This window comes from Cucumis melo, chromosome 4, assembly GCF_025177605.1.
Source record: "Cucumis melo cultivar AY chromosome 4, USDA_Cmelo_AY_1.0, whole genome shotgun sequence".
In the NCBI taxonomy this organism is placed as follows: domain Eukaryota; kingdom Viridiplantae; phylum Streptophyta; class Magnoliopsida; order Cucurbitales; family Cucurbitaceae; genus Cucumis; species Cucumis melo.
In genome coordinates this window covers 7,486,730-7,506,461 of record NC_066860.1, presented here as the reverse complement: position 1 = coordinate 7,506,461, position 19,732 = coordinate 7,486,730, and the positions used below count along the sequence as shown (strand labels likewise).

The 19,732-nt window shown below is 32.5% G+C and overlaps 2 protein-coding genes across 4 annotated transcripts; both read left to right on the top strand.

The window, feature by feature from the left end:
- The first annotated feature begins 4,312 nt into the window (after positions 1-4,312).
- Positions 4,313-8,879, top strand: LOC103495022 (uncharacterized). Its single transcript, XM_008456447.3, has 2 exons — positions 4,313-4,906; positions 5,061-8,879. Exon 2 carries the CDS (start codon positions 5,307-5,309, stop codon positions 8,151-8,153), a length of 2,847 nt encoding a protein of 948 aa, XP_008454669.2. The 5' UTR covers positions 4,313-4,906; positions 5,061-5,306; the 3' UTR covers positions 8,154-8,879.
- A 6,211-nt stretch (positions 8,880-15,090) lies between these two features.
- On the top strand, positions 15,091-18,605 carry LOC103495025 (B3 domain-containing protein Os01g0723500-like). 3 transcript variants are annotated; one of them, XM_051083723.1, is made up of 7 exons: positions 15,091-15,451; positions 15,906-16,071; positions 16,178-16,311; positions 16,539-16,741; positions 16,896-17,424; positions 17,643-17,809; positions 17,957-18,605. In XM_051083723.1, the coding sequence occupies exons 2-7, from the start codon at positions 16,037-16,039 to the stop codon at positions 18,281-18,283; spliced, it is 1,395 nt and encodes a 464-aa protein (XP_050939680.1). In that variant the 5' UTR covers positions 15,091-15,451; positions 15,906-16,036; the 3' UTR covers positions 18,284-18,605. The 3 variants fall into 3 exon arrangements, with proteins under 3 accessions (XP_050939680.1, XP_016901608.1, XP_050939679.1); XM_017046119.2 differs by having other exon boundaries at positions 15,906-16,311; positions 17,957-18,284; positions 18,553-18,605; XM_051083722.1 differs by having other exon boundaries at positions 15,906-16,311; positions 17,957-18,284; positions 18,373-18,605.
- The last annotated feature ends 1,127 nt before the right edge of the window (positions 18,606-19,732 follow it).

Below are 19,732 nucleotides of genomic sequence, written 5' to 3'. Positions count from 1 at the left end.
TTTTTGAGTTTGTTCATTCATTTATTTAGCCATTGAACTTTTGAAATGATATAGTAAGATTTTGAACCTTCAATTTTATGTCTAGTAAATTTCTGATAAAATTGAGAAAATTAGATGAACCTAACATAGAGTGAAAAAATGTATAGTGTGTAAAGTAAATTAAATAAAAAGATAATATTAAAAAAGCATAGAGATTGGTAACCCTATTTGATGCAAAATCACCTATATATATCCAAGGAGTAGTAGGGTCAAACGAAATAAACTTCAAGTGAAAAGTCTTAAAGCAATTATAAACAAGTAATTATATTATCTGTTAAACACCTTTTAAAAGGACTCACTCACTCACATACAACTAATGAAAATAATTTAGACTTCCTCTAAGTTTGAGGATCTCCTTAGTTACTGTAATGATTTTTCCATATCTTGTATGATGACTATTCAACACAAACTAACTCAAAATCTTTGTTCAACACAACTCATTTAGACTCTTGTTAAGTGCGAGAGGAGAATTACTCACAATATTGTTAGCTTTATACAAACTATATGAAAAGAATTAATCTCTTCCAATACACACGTAGGAAGACTTTCACCTTATTGATAATAGAAGTATATGATTCATGATCAACATAGCTTAGCGTAGTCTAATTGAATATGATCAATACCTTTGTACGGTGAGGTTCACATGCAAAGTATATTCAGTACGTAGTTTGGGCTTTTATTTTTCTCTTTTCTTAGGAATAACAACTCTAACGTTTTTATGAAGCATAATAAGTCAATCCCAAAAGAGACAACCAATGCCAAATATATATCGAATCATTTTTGGGAAAACTTTCAAATATGAATTTAAATCTTTTTAAGTAACCTAGATAGGAAAGATTCGATCTCCAATAATACAAAAGCAAACTTTAATAAACAACGAAAATATTTTCAGACAGATTCTGAAGTTGGAACATCGTGTTTGGCAAATATATATATATATTGGAACATATTAATAAACATCTTGATTGTGAGAATGAAAGATATAGCCAATATAAATGAAAACAATTTAAAATTTTAGATGTTAATTAGTCAATTGTAAATTTTAATTTATGTCTAATGTCCAAGCTTTCGATTTTGTGCACACTAACTGTCAGTGGCGGATCTAGGAAATATATTAATGGGGGCTAAAAGAAAAATATGGGATTTGAACCTAGATGAAGTAACCACTGAGCTAATATAAATAATAATAATTTAGTAGTTTTCTTTATATATATTATATAAAGACAATAAAGTTGAGGGAGACATTTTTTTTTAAAATTAAAAAAAGTTGATGAATACAAATAAAAAGTTTAAAACTTATTAAAAACTTTTCAAAATTTGTAATTTAAATAAACGTAAAATTCAAAGTTAGTGATTAAATTTAAAGACAATTGTGAATGCAACAACCAAACTCGTGCAAGAAAAATTTGGAAATATAACAAAATTTAGATTAAAATCTCAATGTCTATCAATGGAAAATCATATATCGTTAGTATGAGTCTTTTACTAATAATTTTTGCTATATATTTAATTATTAAACCTAATTAAAATACTATCGATCAATTTTAATCAATTACCTTTAAAGTTATAATTTCACCTCGATGTTATTTGAATCTCTCCTACTTATTTTATGTAATTTCTTCTTAATGGATTATTTGAAAGGCTAATTTTTATAAATATAATAAACCGACAAAATATTTACTGCTAGTGTAACAAAATGAAAAGATTCACGAAGTTAGTTTTTTTTTTTAATATTTCAGGTTTACTCTTCTTTTTTTATTGTCTTTCTTCTATTCCTCTTTTGAGATTATTTTTTACATCATCTTTTTCTTTTTTTCTTTTGCAATTTTTTTTAAATAATTTCATTTACCCTTCCTTTCCATTTTCTTTCTTTTGCAATTTTTTTCCTTTACATGGTCATTTTCTCTTCTTCTGTAATTTTTCTTTTATTTTTTTCAAACTTTTATTTGGTTTAAGATTGTGTACCAAATATAAAAAATTTATTTTTTCAAACTGTTATTTGATTCAAGATCGTATACCAAATATAAAAGATATTTTCCTTTACATCCTTTTTCTCTTCTTCTTCAATTTTTTTAAAATATTTTTGTTACCCTTCCTTTCCATTTTCTTTCTTCCACAATTTTTCTTTTCCTTTACATCGTCCTTTTCTCTTCTTCTGTAATTTTTCTTTTATTTTTTTCAAACTTTTATTTGGTTTAAGATTGTTTACCAAATATAAAAGATTTATTTTTTTTAAACTATTATTTGGTTGTTGTGCCAAATATAAAATCGTGAAAAAAAAATTGTTGGGATATTGGATAGTCAAATCTAAACGATTTTTTTAAAGATTGTTTAGATTTGACTAGCCAAATTTAAATGATTAAATCTAAATGATCGTGTATCAAATATAAACGTATGCAAATTTTTGAAAAAAATTGTTTAGATTTGGCTGCTAAAATTTAAATGATTGTGCACTACAAAAAAATTCTTGAAAAAAATTGTTAATTCAGATCTGGCTACCTAAATTTAAACGATCAAATCTAAACGATCGTGTGTACCAAATATAAAGAATCGTGTATCAAAACTTTTTGAAAAAAATAGTTCAGATTTGGTTACCAAAATTTAAACAAGAATGTGTACAAAATCTAAACGATCGTGTACCAAAAAAATCTTGGAAAAAATCGTTAATTTAAATTTGTTGCCCAAATTTAAACAAGTAAATGTAAACTAAATTGTGTACCAAAGAATACCAAATCTAAACGATCGTATACCAAAGAATCTTGGAAAAAAAATTATTTAGATTAGGACAATCAAATCTAAACGATCACGTAAGAAAGAAAAGCCAAATCTAAACAATAGTTTACCAAATATTATGCGTGCAGAGTGTCAATTAATCACGACACAGTTTTTATATTTGCTTTTTCAAGAAGTGTAAATATTTTGCCACTTTGTTATACTTTTGAAAAAAACCTTATTTTCAAATTATTTTGTAAATATGTGGTTTGTTTTCTTAACTGGAAAAATTATTGTAAATAAAAAAATATTAAAAGTAATTATAAATATAACAAAATTTTGGAATTAAGAATCATCTATTTTGTTAGTGTATTTTTCTAGCAAATGAATCTCATGTAGTTAACCATTTATTATCGATTACGCATTTGAAATCCGTACTATAAGCTTGGAGGGAAACTCAAATAGCCATTACAGTATACAGTACATGAATTTGTGTAGATTAAAGTTATAATTTTCAATATAATAAAGTAACTTCTTAATTAGACAACGTTTGAAGCTTAGTTTAATCATTATTTAATTTTTTACTATATATCGGAATTTTATCAGACTCCAAATACTTCTGTGAAAAACAAAAACCTTAATTACAAAAATTGTGTTCCATGCCAAAATAACATGAAGAACGATTTTGTTTGAAAGGAAAAGAAAAATATAGGATTTTTGCAACCAAGTGTGATACTTTTTATGCACGCCAATTTAAAAGTTAGAATATTAGAGTAGCATTGAAGTTAAGTTACTTTTATCTTTATATTTATGTTTTATTTTACGAAAAATGTAATATACAAACGAGAGTAAAAAGAAGCAGACAACTATTAATTACTTTTGGATTGTTTACTTAGTTATGTAATTATGTTGACAGGGATTGCATCCATATCTTTAATCAAATAATACAATTTGATTGATAAATTAAGAGTATTTGGTCTAATTACGCTTGAGAATTACTTTCTATCATTAAGGTTACAATTGAAAAAGATTCAATTTTTACATCTTTATTGTTATCGTTGCCAATATTATTATATATGTCATTGATGCTTAGAGGTAGAGATAACAATAATGATAAATTTTACAAAATTCACCATTTTAAATATACACAATAAAAACAATTATACGGTTGCAATTCTAAGCTATCACTTTTGTCACTGATATAATTTCTTTATACGATTCCATCAATTTTTGTTACAGTTTACCGGAGCATGACTTTAGTATATGGAAATTGACATGCAATCATTTTCCATTTTTCTTTTAGGTGTCAAACAAGTAGAGTCTTAGTCAACATGACTCAATTGAGGAAGACATTCCACAACTGCAATATATAGTTTAAGAGAGTAAGAAAGAACAAGAGATATTTTTTTATTTTGAATCCAGAATGAAATAAAACAAAAAGAAAAGGGCAATTAGGCAAACGTGGACCATTGGTGAAATAGGGGAAGAGGGGGTCGAGATGGATTCATTTAATTGGGGAGGCGTAATAATGGTGGGGGATGTGAAAGAAACACCCAACAAGCATTCAATGCAGACATGTTTGTATTGACTGCCATATAGTAAATGTGGGAAATTGATGGGATTTTCAAAACTCCCTTTTCCCCTTTCATTTATTCGTTTCTCTCTTCCTTTTACTTTTGCTCTGCATTTACTTCCATCTGAGAGAATGTATGAACAAAGTGGAGGAGTAGTTGGTGGAGTTGTTGGATGCTGTTTTCTGCTCTTATGTTTCCTCCTATGCCTTAATCCAACAATGTCCTTTTGTTTTTTCATATTTCATCTCTCCCATTCTCTTGTCAACTTCCTTTTTTGTTTGATTGTTTTTGTTCTTACAATCATCTTTCTGGGCTTGTGTCTGGATATTGAAATGCTTCCTAGGTTTCTATATCCAAGCTTTATGAAAATGGGTATCTGGGATTTTTCAGTAATCTTTGGGATTCTAAGTTCAGAAAAGCAAAAGTCATCTTGTTTGGGATAACTTTGAATCTGGGTTTTGCATCTTTTTTGAAATTTTGAATGAGTTGTTGTTGATGGAGCTGAAATTTGAAATAAAACCATTTTCAGTGATGGGCCCTTGAAGAAAGTTAAGGGGGTTCTCCTCTGATCGCATTAAAGGGTAATGTCGCTTAGTCTGATGACCCTTTTTGTTGTTCTTTGACATCTTTTTTCCTTTATTCTTTAAGACCACCCACTAATTTTGATCTTGAAAAAGTTTTTCCCAGCCCTGAATGAAAGTAAATTAATTCTTGTTGCTGTTTGAATTTTTGTAGGTGATAAAGTAAAGGCTTCTCTGCAATGTACCAAAAGTTGAGCAATGTGACCTAATGCATTGCCCTTACTAAGTTTAATTGAAAAACCAAAAGCGAAACAAAAGAGAAGCAACTGATTCCCCACACTTTTTTTTTCACTCTATCTCGGAAAATCGGAAACTCTCCTTTTGCTTTCGAAATTGGTAGTTTAAAGCCTGAGTTTCTTGAAGCAGAGGTGTACAATTTCTTTGGTTTTATGTAGAATTCATGCATCTTTCACTATGGAAGCCGTTGTCCCATTGCGCTGCTTTAATCATGGACAAGAAAACAAGAAGACGACATGGGTCTGGAGTAACAGAGAGGCGAAAATCGTCTATTCTCAGGCAATTGCAAGAAAACAAGCTCAGAGAGGCATTGGAAGAAGCTTCTGAAGATGGGTCTCTCGCAAAAACTAGAGACATTGACTGTGAATCGCCAAATCAGGACAGGAATGTTCGACGGTCAAGATCTTTCGCTCGGCTTCATGCTCAAAAGGAGTTTCTACGCGCCACCGCACTCGCCGCGGACCGGACTTATTGCAGGGAGGATTCAATTCCGAATCTCTTTGATGCTTTCACCAAATTCCTCACTATGTACCCAAAATTTCAAACGTCGGAAAAAATCGACCAGTTGAGATCAGAAGAGTATGAACATCTTTCAGAGTCGTTCTCGAAGGTATGTCTTGATTACTGTGGTTTTGGTTTGTTTTCTCACATTCAAACACAACAATTTTGGGAATCTTCTGCGTTCTCTCTCTCTGAAATCACTGCCAATTTGAGCAACCACGCGCTATACGGTGGCGCTGAGAAGGGGACGATTGAACATGATATCAAGACTAGGATTATGGATTATCTGAACATTTCTGAGAATGAATATGGGCTTGTTTTCACAGTCAGTAGAGGATCGGCTTTTAAGCTCTTATCTGAGTCTTACCCTTTTCATACTAATAAGAAATTGCTGACTATGTTTGATCATGAGAGTCAATCTGTGAGTTGGATGGCTCAAAGTGCTAAAGAGAGAGGTGCAAAGGTTTATAGTGCATGGTTTAAGTGGCCAACATTGAGACTCTGTTCAAGGGAGCTCAGGAAACAGATTACAAACAAGAGGAAGAGGAAGAAGGATTCTGTTGCTGGACTCTTTGTATTTCCTGTTCAGTCCAGAGTTACAGGAGCAAAGTATTCTTACCAATGGATGGCGCTTGCCCAGCAGAACAATTGGCATGTATTGCTTGATGCAGGCTCACTTGGTCCTAAGGACATGGATTCATTGGGACTTTCTCTCTTCAGGCCAGATTTTATCATCACCTCGTTTTATCGTGTTTTCGGGTCAGATCCAACTGGGTTTGGCTGCTTGTTGATCAAGAAATCTGTTATAGGGAGCTTGCAAAGCCAATCTGGGCGCACTGGTACAGGAATGGTGAGGATACTTCCCATTTTTCCTCAGTATATTGGTGATTCGATTGATGGTTTGGACGTCTTGGCTGGAATAGAAGATGATGTAATCAATGAGGATTCTGAAACTGAGAAGCATCCGGAGTCACGAATGCCTGCTTTTTCGGGTGTTTTTACACCGAACCAGGTGAGGGATGTGTTTGAGACTGAGATGGAGCATGATAATAATAGCTCGGATAGGGATGGGGCTAGTACCATTTTTGAGGAAGCTGAGAGCATCTCAATTGGTGAGGTTATGAAGAGTCCAATCTTCAGTGAGGACGAGTCGTCAGACAATTCATATTGGATTGATTTGGGTCAGAGTCCCTTTGGTTCTGATAATTCTGACCATCTGATCAAGCAAAAAACATGGTCACCCTTACCACCATCTTGGTTTTCTGGAAAGAGGAACAATAGGAAACGTTCGCCAAAACCAGCATCTAGGTTGTTGAAAAGTCCGATGTGCAGCAATGATAAGCGAGCAAATGCAAGGCACCGTAATGATTCGGTGTTGTCATTTGATGCAGCTCTATTATCAATGTCACAGGATTTCAGCTGTGTGCAGGGGATCCCCGAAGAAGAACAATCTGGAGAGCAAGACTCTTGCTGTGGAAATGTTGGAAGTTTGAGGGATTCTCATGTTGTTAGTGAGATTCAAGAGGATTCAGAAACTGGAGAAGAATCGGCTAGGTTGAGTTTTGCATCAAATGGAATCCATCCTGCAAATCATACTTCTGAGTTTTGGGATCTGAAGCGTTCGAATTCCACAACATCTGGTGCCTTCAATGACCTGAAGGAAAGTGCCATAAGAAGAGAGACAGAGGGGGAATTTAGACTCTTGGGTAGGAGAGAAAGGAGTAGATTTTCTGAACATGGGTTCTTTGGTTTAGAAGAGGGAGATAGAGCGATAAGCATGGGTCGCCGAGTATCATTTAGAGTAGAATATAATGAAAAAGAAAGTTTGAACGAGATGTTCGAGCTCGGTGAAGCATCGTGTACAGCCTTTGGCAATGAAGAATCAACGAGTGATGGAGAATACGTCGATGAGCAAGAATGGGGAAGGAGGGAGCCTGAAATGATTTGCCGGCATCTTGATCATATCGATATGTTGGGCCTCAACAAGACTACCCTACGTCAAAGGTATCTCATTAACTGGCTTGTCACTTCGCTACTTCAACTCCGATTACCCGGGCAAGATGATGTAGGGGTTCAGCTTGTACAACTGTATGGACCAAAGATCAAGTATGAAAGAGGTGCTGCTATTGCTTTCAATGTAAAAGAGAGCAATGGTAGAGGGCTAATACATCCAGAAGTTGTACAAAAACTAGCCGAAAATAATGGAATAGCTCTTGGAGTTGGCATTCTCAGCCATGTGCGGGCAGTGGACGTCCCGAAGCAGAATTCTGGACAGTATGATCTCGAAGACATGGCATTGTGTAAACCTATGGGTAATGGCCATAACAGGAAGAAACTATTTTTCCGGGTCGAGGTTGTCACAGCGTCCCTTGGATTCCTTACCAACTTTGATGATGTTTATAAAATGTGGGCTTTTGTAGCCAAGTTTCTGAATCCGTCATTTCTTGAAAACAATACTTTGTCTTCCGTCCCTGAGAGTTCGGAATCCTATCACCGGAGCATGTTTTAGAGTGCGTTTATCCTGGTGGAAATTGGAAAGTTGAACTCATTTATCAGGAGATGCTGCAAAGTATAGCACAGCCTGCTAAAAGTCCAACTTTTCCTGCCAAGCAGATGATAATTTGTTCGTACTGACTTAGACGACAAGCACACCGTTTGTTTCGAGTGAGCGTTTTTAAACTTTACCATCCGTGCATCGATGCAGTGAAGGTTGTGGCCATGTGCTGTGAAATATGAACTGGATCACTTCTGGCGAAACAAAAAAGACAAGAGGAAAGGGTTTGGGTGGTCTCTGCCACTAATTGATCTTCTTAGTTTAGAATATACAAGATTGGAAGCTCGGTAAGTTGGTGCTTTTTAACTTTGCCCACAGCTAATTTACAAACTTCTTTGAAATCTTTTGTGCATTTTACTTAAAGATATAGAATCTATGGTCTTTGTTTTTGCCTTTGATCTTCTATTTTGATTGCATTTATTTGTTTAAGGATGCATGAATGTACAATTAGGGAAAAACTTGGGTGCAACATGGGCTAGTCCGACCCATGTTTTTGTAGTCCACCTAGTTTGTACTCTGTCCAACTACAATTTGCCACTTTGGCAAACCATCTTTCTTCTTTTCCTTAGATATATTTATATATATATATATATATATATTTTCTTTGTTATGATTGGAATTGGGGGCAAAAACATTGGTATGTACAGCCAGAAAGCAATGAAATCTTTCCCATCTTGTCAATAGACTGTTTTTCTTTTTCTCGATTTAGTTAGCTGCATTTAATATTTATTCTAAGCATCTCAGTTTGTTTGGAAAGTTTATGTTTTTCTTTTTAATTTAATGATTAATAGTCATTATATCCCTATACACACATATATACAGTTTTAGTTCAGCGGGAGATTCAATTTTTTTTTATTATTTTCTCTTGTCAATTATGTACTTCACGTCACTTGAACCATCTTAGTTTGTATAGGCGGTTGCTTTTAAAGTTTGTTATCAAACAAGGATATGATGAAGCTGCACTAACTTGTAGTTATTTTTTACACGTTTCTGATCATTAAGTTGTGGAATATTTAGAACTTGTTTCATAATGTTTTCGTTTCACATTTCACGTTTTCTGTTTCTGTTATGTTTTCTGATTTTCAGTTTTCAATTTCTTATTTCTCAAGAACCAAAAACAGAAAATTTTTTCGATAATTACTACTTCTCGATTCTTGAAAAAAGAAGTAGAAATAGAATTTTGTTTGATAATTATTTTTTGTTTCTTCATTTCTTGAATCTATTTTTCTTGTAATAATATAATATAATAAAAAGAAAAATAAGGGATCAAAATTTCATATCAACTTTTGGGTGTGTTTGGGATGAGATTTTAGAAGGAAAATGATTAAGAAATTAGGCCAAACCGTGTTTGGCCCAAGGAATATGATAAATGGGGATTAGGATTATCTAATCCCTAAATAACCATATTTTATCCTCTTTTTTACTTTTTTTATAATCCTACGTTACCCTACCCAAATAACACAATCCAAATTCTATTATTATTTTTTAAATTACTACAATCATAATCCTTCCCTCAAACACATATTATTATAACACTACTATCATAATCCCTCTCTCAAACACATATTATTATAACACTAGGATTATCATAATCCTAGATTTATTATAATTCTTATTATAACACTAGGATTATCATAATCCTAGGATTATTATAATTCTTTTCCCCCATAACTCTTTCTCTGTCCCAAACGCACCATTTAATGCCATTTGAACCTTTTACTATTTCAACTAATACATCCATCTTTATATTCATATAAACTAAATATCAAGTTATTAATTAAATTTTATTTGATAACTTCGACGTAATTTTAATTTTTTTTTTCCAATTTTATCCTTGTCATGACATTTTTAAGTAGGTATAATATCATCTATTTATACAGTTTTGACTATGAATCAAAAAATGTAGTCTATGCGCTTGTTTCAAATTTAGCCAAAGAGCTGCTTGAATTTGCAATTCTTGTTTTGAATTGGATGTAAAAGACATTCCAGTAGGATTGGACATCCTATGTTGTAGGATGTTTCCATCTTGAAAGAGGAATTTATTCTTGTCTAAAATATATGATCTTAAGTAAATCTACCTCTAACACGATGGAGTTCTTATTTGAGAAGGATTTCTAAGTCTAATTGCTAGAAATTTCATATCACATCTTTTATGTTATCTTAGCTATTTAATATAATATTTTATTATCAATTAATTTATATTTATTTAATTATATTTATTATTAAATAAAATAATTTAAATAATATTTAAATAAAAAATATTCGTGTATCTATATTTCAATCGATTAAATAATTAAATTTAAAAGACATTTTTGAATATAGTAAAATAAACTAAAATATTTACAACATGTAGCAAAATTTTGAATTCTACTATTATAAACATCAATAGACTTCTATTACTGTCTATTAAAATGATTTATAGAAGCATATCAATGCCTTTCAATATTTATCTTTGATAGAATCTAAAATTTTGTTATATGTTGTAAATATTTTATTAAATTTATCATTTTTGACAACTCCTCTAAATTTAATTGTAATAGATTACTTGTTCTATTCAATTTCATTAGATAATTATTTAGTTTTGGTTTCTATATCCAATTGATAAATCAAATACATTCTTTTAACTCGTAGACGTGTATATTTAAAACCTAAATATTTGAATACTAGACATTTAATATTCATGCTCATCGAATACATGCTCATGAAACTATATCATATAGAGATATAGTATCAACCAAAAAGTGAATGGATAGCAAAAGAGGAAAATTGAATCTCAGTTTAAACCACTGTTACATGTGATAAAATCAGAATTAAGAATGTCATCCAACTTAAATGTTGAAGTTTCTATTTACAAAACTAATCTTGAAAATATCGATAAAATGTCAGATACAAAGAATTTCTAAAAAGTTTATTAAAACAAAAGAATAAACCTAATAAATAAATATATTACATTTAAAAATGAAAAGTACAATGTTATAAAATTGGACATAATTATCAAAAGTCTAGCTCAACTAACATCTAATGATTTCATGTTCTCAAATCTACCTACCTTAAATTATACTAAATAAATAAATAAAATTAGGAAATCTTTTAAAAAAATATAACAAAGTAGCAAAATATTTACATTGTATAGAAAAATTTCGAAAAGAAGAAAGAAAAATTGGTATTAATTGTCACCCTACGCGCGCAATATATTTGATAAACGATCGTTTAGATTTGGTTACTCTTTGGTACACGATAATTTAGATTTGATCGTTTACATTTGGCACAATTATTTTTTCAAGTTTTTTTGGTACATATCGTTTATATTTGGTACACAATCATTTAAATTTAAACGATTTTTTTTCAAGATTCTTCGGTATACGATCGTTTATTTAGATTTAGCTATTTTTGGTACATAATCATTTAAATTTAGATAGCCAAATCTTACCCAATATCCCAACCATTTTTTTTCACGATCTTAGGAAATCAAATAACAGTTTAAAAAAATAAAAAAAATAGATATTTCATAAAAAATATTGCAGAAGAAGAAGAGAAAAAGACGATGAAAAGTAAAAGAAAAGTTGCAGAAGAAAGACGATGGAAAAGAAGGGCAAACCTAGAATATTTAGAAAAAATAACGAACTTCATGAGTTTTTTTATTTTGTTATACGAAACATAAATATTTTAGTGTTTTGTTTTATTTATGAAAATTGCATAATTATTATTAAATATTGCTAACTATATTGATAAATTATAGGAAAACTTACATATTTGTAACAAAATACCAAACTATTTACTGTCTGTGTATAAAGTCCATAAAGTTAGCCAAATATTCTAAGTTTGTCATCTTTTTCCTCGCGATGAAATCGTCTTCTTCCTCCTGCGATTTCTTTCGTCATCTTTCTTCTTTTCCTCTTTTTTTTTCTACGATTTCTTTCCATAATCTTTCTTATTTTTCAATTCTTTTTTTACGTCGTTAAATCTTTCAATCGTCTTTCTTCTTTTTCCTCTTTTTTTTTGCCACGATTTCTTTCCATCGTCTTTCTTCTTTTCTGATTTTGCGATTTCTTTCAATCGTCTTTTCTTCTCTTTTTATTCTTTTTTACGTCGTTTAATCTTTCCATCGTATTTCTTCTTTTCCTCTTCTTTTTTCATGTCGTTTAAATTTGGATAACCAAATCTAAACGATCGTGTACAATAATCATTTAGATTGGAGTAGCCAAATCTAAACGATCGTGTACCAAAAGAATTAAAAAAATAATTTAGCCAAATCCAAATGATCGTGTAGACAAATCTAAACGATCGTGTAGACAAATCTAAACGATCTTATAAAAAAAATAAACGATCGTGTAGCAAAAAAATTTAAAAAAATCGTTTAGCCAAATCTAAACGATCGTTTAGACAAATCTAAATGATCGTATAAAAAAAATAAACGATCATGTAACAAAAGAATTTAAAATAATCGTTTAGCTAAATCTAAACGATCGTGTACCAAATTTTGAAAAAAACCCAAATCTAAACGATTGTGTAACCAAATTTAAACGTAACCAAATTAAACGATCGTGTAACAAAATTAAACGATAGAATAGAAAAATAAATTGTAGTCATATTTAAACGATCGTGTACCAAACAATAGCCAAATCTAAACAATCGCAAATATATTACGCGCATGTTATTGACAGCGTAATTGACGGGGCATTTTTGGTATTTTATATGGTGGGCCTATGAGCTTTTTCCATTTTCGAAATTGTTCTATACGGTGTAAATACTTTGCCGCTTTTTTATATTTTTTAAAAGACCCCTAAATCATAAGCATTTGAATTATAAACATTTAAATTATAAACATTATTAGTTAATTTAGGTATAAGTACAATGTTATAGAAAATACAAAAAATGTCTCGATCAACATTGACCACTCACGCACATAATATATTTGGTACACAATCTTGTACCAAGATCGCTTAGATTTAACTATCCAAATCTGAGAGATTTTTTTTTTAAAATTCTTTGGTACACGATTAGTCATTTCCCTAGAAATACTAGGTTTATCTTCTTGGAATGATCAACTCTTCCTCGCCTGCCTTCTTCTCGTGACAGATAACAAACGCCCACTCCTTTTTGCCAAACTTGACCTCACGCTGCTACGCCAAATGTCTAACTCTCCAACAAAATGCCTTCTTTACAACAACAACCTTTTCTCCCCTTGTCGTATTTCCTTGAAACACAACCTTCTTTATAATGAAGTCATTCTTTAGAATAATCATTCCTTTCCCAAAGGCTCCTTCTCATTCTTCACATTTTGGTCTTTGATTGCCATACCAATGCGATCCTTGGCTAAAGTAAGACTTGAGCCACTTGCTTGCTTCCTTGCCACTTTCCTTTTCTCCTTTTCTCTACTCGCCTTTGGACTTGGTTTTTCCCCTTAAATTTTTTTTTTCAACTCCTTCAGCCAAACACCTCTCCACGCACATGATTGCTTCAACCAACTTAGGGAAGACTAAAAAATTTGCATTCGCTGTAACTGGAGTTCGATTTTTTGTCCTCAAACCTCCTTGAAAACGCTTACAATTGTCCTCCTCATTCATTATGAAGGTTATCGCGTACTTTGCTAGCACAGTGAACTTCTTTTCATACTTTATGAAAATCATATCGCCTTGCACCAGACTTAGAAATTCCTTTCTCTTCGCATCAACAAACGAATGAGGGTAAAACTTCTTCTAAAATCCTTTTCTAAATTCTTTCCAAGTAACAAAATCTACTTCTCCTTCTCTTGTTGCATACAGGATCCACCAATCCTTAAAACTTCCTTCTAGTAAGAATGTGACCAACTTAACTCTTCTCTCTTAAGAACAATCCATCACTCCAAAGCATTTCTCTACCAAATTTAACCATCTTTTCGTATCTAGCTGGATCTATAGTTCTTTTGTCGAAGGTTGTAGCTCCTAACGCCTTCAATCTTTAAATGCTACACTGCTTTTTTGAATTTATTCTAGCAAATAACTACTCTTCTCTTTCTCTCCTTGCTTGCACATTAATTGACTGTGCCTCGAAATCTAGTGCTTGTCCTCTTCCTCTTTTCTCTTCTTGGTATTTTGTCAACTGCTTCCTTGCATGCCTTTTTCTCGCAACAGACAACAAACACCCACTTCTTCTTGTTGGACTTCACCTCACGTTGCTACACAAAATGCCTAACTCTTCAAAAAAACGCCTTCTTCACAAACAACAATCTTTTCTCCCCGCGTCGCCTCTCCTTGAAACACCAATCTTTTTCGTAATTAAAGCTTTCTTTAGAATAATAATTCCTTTCTCAAAGGCTCATTTTCAACGGAATTCCCTTTTTGGATTTGGACCTTACAAATAAGCATACAATAGTAATGTCGAGGCTCTCATTAGGAAATGAGTTATTGTTACTCTCTTTGTTTGAGGTTGTTGAATGAGATTATTTATAATGTTCTTTCTAGGATTTTTGCCTATGATTAGGTCTAACTCTAAAAGATGTTAAGATAGGTTATAATGCTTAAAGCGGCAGGAAGCCAAATGAAGCATAATTCAGTTGTTTTTTTTCATTGGTATATATTCACTGATTTAGTTGATCAATCTAGACTCTAATGCTTAATTGACTTTTCATTTTGGGATGTCTCCCAATTTTGCATGAAATTAGGCTCGCTCATGAGTGCCTTGGTAGGACAACGCTTAACAAATAATATCATATACTAAACATTACATATTTAAAATTTAATTTAAGAAGGAAATCTATTACGTGAATTATTATATTTATCAATAATTTTGTATTTTCACCATTTTAAATAAAAAAAAAACCTTAATACATTAAAAAGAAAAAAGAAAAGGAAAAAAGGTCACACTCACAGCCAAAATAAGCACGTACGATTACTGACACAGTCACACGTGTGATCGTTGCAGCCGCGAAGCGCTTCCCACTACCGTGTTCATTTGCCAGAATCACCTGAAACTCAAATCTCTCCTTCAAGCGACCGGGACTTCCATGACTTCTCCGTTAATCTTCGCTTCTCCGTAGTGTTTTTCTTTTCTTTTTTGTTCTTTTGCTTCTTTCTTTTCATATCATTGTTTTGTTTTGTGGTGAAAATTTCTTCAATGTCGTTTCTATCACCAACATATTTCTCTAATCCTTTCTGACTGGACCCTGTTCATGCGGTTTGATGTCGGACACGGAGTCTCGCCGGGAAATGGTGGCCGCCAGACGGCCTTCCTTCTATACTTTCTATTCCTCCACTCTTTGTTCAGAACGACTGGTAATTTCTTCGGATTTCACCTTCTTCTGATTGTGCTTCCTCTCATTGTCTGAGAAATTAGGTCAACTCGAGCATGCATTTTTCAGCTTGCACCGGGCGTAACCGGATTAAACTTACTTCTGAAATATGTTTATCTTCGCTCAAACAGGAAAAAACGGATTTTAAGAATTTAGGGATTGATTTCTCTTTGTTTGTCTCTGGTTTGTAAGGAGCTTCATAATTCAGTACTGTGGAAGCAGATCTCTCCTTGAATAGAGGTTTAAATCATTCCACGGGACATTGTTTTGGTCTTTGCATCATTTACCTTTTTGATGTATCTTATGAGGAATAGCTGTTCTATGTCTATGTCCATCCGTTTTACGTTCAGGTCATAGATGAACCTGTAGGGACGTTTTTGCTTTGTGGAGATCTATGGCATTGTTTTGTGCTGATTGGATTTCCATAATTTTTGCAGAAAGTTCCTTTGAAATTTGTCAAACACTTGGAAGAAATAATAGGCCGATCAGTTGTGTTAATTGGTCCTAGTGGCCAAACATGGCTCGTTAACTTGATCCAGGAGAATGACAACTTGTTCTTCTGTGAAGGATGGCCAACTTTTGCACGAGATCACGCTCTAGAATGTGGTGATTTTTTGGTTTTTAGATATGATAGCGAGTTGAATTTCAATGTGCGAGTTTTTGATCAGAGTGCATGTGAGAAAGAAGGTGCATTTCATTCTCAATGCAGACAAGATAAGACTGGCCATAAAAGAGACAGGGAGGAGGATCATTCATCCCGGGAGACATGCGAGGAAGATGTGACAAAGAAAACGAGGACCATTTCTGATGTAAATTCAGATTGCAGCAGGGAGAACCTACCGTGTAAGTTGAGTTCTAGTCATCTGGTCTTTGACTAAAACGTGGAGGAACATTTTAGCAGCTGATATTGTAGCTCCATAATTAATTTTAAAATTAGGAGGAAAGAATTCGTTCTTTGAATTGAATGCATGAATGAGATAATTGTTTCTATCTATAGTTGTGTAGAGTGTCAGCTCCTGAGTTGCCAGAGTTTGATTAGAATCTAATTGGCTCCTACTTTTTGTTTCCAGCAATAAGAGCTGTTGAGGATCATAAGAGTGTAGCTGGTCAGAATGGGATCAGTAAAGTTGTTGACATAACTACACACGATAAAATTCCAGCCTTACCACTATCATTTCAGGATGAAAAGAAAGTTTCCCAGTCTTTTAGCTCCGACTTTCCATATTTTGTGAGAATCATGAAAAGCTTCAACATTCGTGGTTCATACACATTGGTGAGTCAACCCCAACAACCCAAACACGAAAGAAAAAAGTAGTAACGAAGACAAAAAAAAAAAAAAGTCATTTTCTTTCATGATGATGGTAAAGCAGCTTGCCTTCATTTGAATGTCAGTTGAACTAGCCTGATGCTGTCCTCCTGTGATGCAGAATATCCCTTACAAATTTTCAATGGCACATCTTCCTAGCTGCAAATTAAAGTTAGTCCTTCACAATTTGAAGGGGGAATCCTGGACAGTGAATTCTGTTCCTACAACGAGAGTGCATACAAGTCATACTCTCTGTGGAGGATGGATGGCCTTTGTGCGTGGGAATGACATCAACATGGGTGATATTTGTGTTTTTGAACTTGTCCGGGATTGTGAATTGCGTGTTCACATCTTCAGGGTTGGAAAGGAAATATCTGAGGATCAAAGTGGAAATGGATCTTTTAATAGGCTAGGTGCTGGCCATGCAGTAATTCCTCGTAAAGCTCTCAAAGGTTTGCCAAAGAAAATGAATGGGAACTCCCATAAAGTTCATTCGAAACGCTCCAAAAGGATTGAAGTACTGGATAAAAAATGTTTGAAATCATGGCAAGAACCTTTCTGCAATGATGCTAAGAAACATTCTAGTGCAAAAAAGGTCTCTACTAAAGTCATGGTTTGTTCTCCATCAAAGAAACCGTCTAAACGTTTGGGTAAGGTTTCTCTATATCAGCAAGTAATGTCCCTTTTTAATGTGACGATGCCAACTATCTGTTGTTTTAGAAGTGAAGTTCATTGCTTTTCTATTTATCTATGTAGTTTGATTGCTGTGTATTAGAGTATCTGTAACGTTTCCATAATTTTTTTTCAAAGCTGGTCTGAATTGGTTGTAATGAGCAAGAATTATGACTTCAAAATTTTTTATGGTTAGTTAATCGGAGAACCAGTGTCAAAGGTGATCTCATATTACCAGCTAGACCTGGTTTGCGAGCAATGTTGGCTCGAGATGAAGAAAGGGCCGCTAAGTCGTTTGTTTCTTGTTTTCCAAGTTTTGTCAGAATCATGAAAAAGTTCAACACAAGTGGTTCATATACTCTGGTAAGTCATTTATTTTGGATCAAAATATTGTTATATTGATGTACTTCGTTAAGTTTCAGGTTTGAGATACAAATATTGTGTCAAGTTCTTTTTGAAATGTTCTTGGCTTTTCAAGTTCGTTGGACTGATTGGCATTCTACGTTGCAGAAAATCCCTCATCAGTTTTCTTCAGCACATTTCCCTAACAGCAGAACCGAGATTGTCCTTCGTGGTCCAAATGGGGGATGTTGGATTGTTAACTCAGTACCGGACTCAATGGGGCGAATGATGCATACCTTTTGTGGTGGTTGGATGTCGTTTGTTCGTGACAATGGTATCCAAATGGGGGATATCTGCATATTCGAACTTGTGGGCAAGTGTGAATTGTTTGTACATGTAACCGGAGCCGGTAAGAAAGGGTTTGAGAGCAGTGAAGCTACAACTTGTAGTGAATTAGCTATTGTACCAACGACAAGCAATCATCCTTCTCTATAAGGTTGGTACACTCTTGCTCATTTCTTCTCAATGATAAAATTATTTCTCCGTTTTAGAAATTGCTAGAGTTTCCTTTGCTATTATATAAGGTCATCGGGCCATCCTTTTCCCCCTAAATTCTCATTGGGGCTGAGGAGTCTCGATCATTACCCGACTCAGACCAAGCTTTGTAAACTCTAACCTTTTACAAGTCATGAAAGGTACAATCCGATTCCCACATTGTGCTGTTTACTTAAATGGAACTAGTAAATATGTTCTTATTCTGCCAGTTTTTGGAACTCAAGAACACAATTGTACAATAACAGATTCAGATTCTGTTCAAGCGAGGTGGTTATTCTCCTAAGTTTTTTATTTCTTCTAATCATCTAATGTAATTGCATATGAGAAAAAAAGTATTGCCAAATTACATATTATCCCCACGTTTCTCATCCAAAATTTGTAGAAAGAAAAGAAATTGCGATGATGCAAGAGTGAAAGTTTATAAACTTGTAAAATTGATGAGAATTTAAGTGGATGATTTTTTCATTGCGTTTAATACCCATGAAAATGTAAAAAGCTTATTTGTACACTTTTATTTTGGTACGTCACTAATTTACTTTGTTGTTTTATTCAATGCAACTTCATGAACAGATTTTTCTTTAGAAACTCAAAATGTTCGAATTATTTTCTATTTGACGATTTTTACGGGGAATTGTCAAAAATATAAAATTTGATAAAATATAGTAAAACTTTAGGTTCTATGGATAAAAATCATTCATAGACAGGGATAAGAATTGATCTTTTTCATAGTTCATTGATAATATTATTCAGATTAATGTATTATTTTGTAAATATTTTTATTTGTAAATTGTTATGAATAGAAAAGAAATTGAACTTAACGGGTGAAACATTCTTAATACTTCTATTCCAATTGTTGAACACAGTAAAAATATACTAGCTAGATTCATATTAAATTAAAAAAAGGGAAAAAAAATAAGGTCTACGTTATTATTATATTTGCTATATTCATTAAATAAAAAGAAAAGAAAAAGTTCATTTTCATATATAACAAAATTAAAAAATATTTATAGCTCGAGTAACAAAAAGAAAAAGTTCATTGAGTCTATATGATATTTTTATAAATTTTAGGCTTGTTTTTAAATACTACGGTGGATTAGTCCATTTTTGTGATTTATTTATTTTTTCTAAGATTTTCTTTCTTCTATTTTTAAACGATTCATTATTATGTTTAAATCTCATATTTTCATTTTCATTGTTTTTGATAAGATTCTTTGAAACTAATTTACCTCATATTTAAGAATACCAAAATCATTTAAATATCATTTTGGCATAATCTAAAATTTACCATTGTTAACACGATCGTTTACAATGGTCAAACACGATTATTTAATTTGAAGTTTTTTCTATCATTTAAAATTATCTAAATGATCGTGTTGTTGACATGATCTA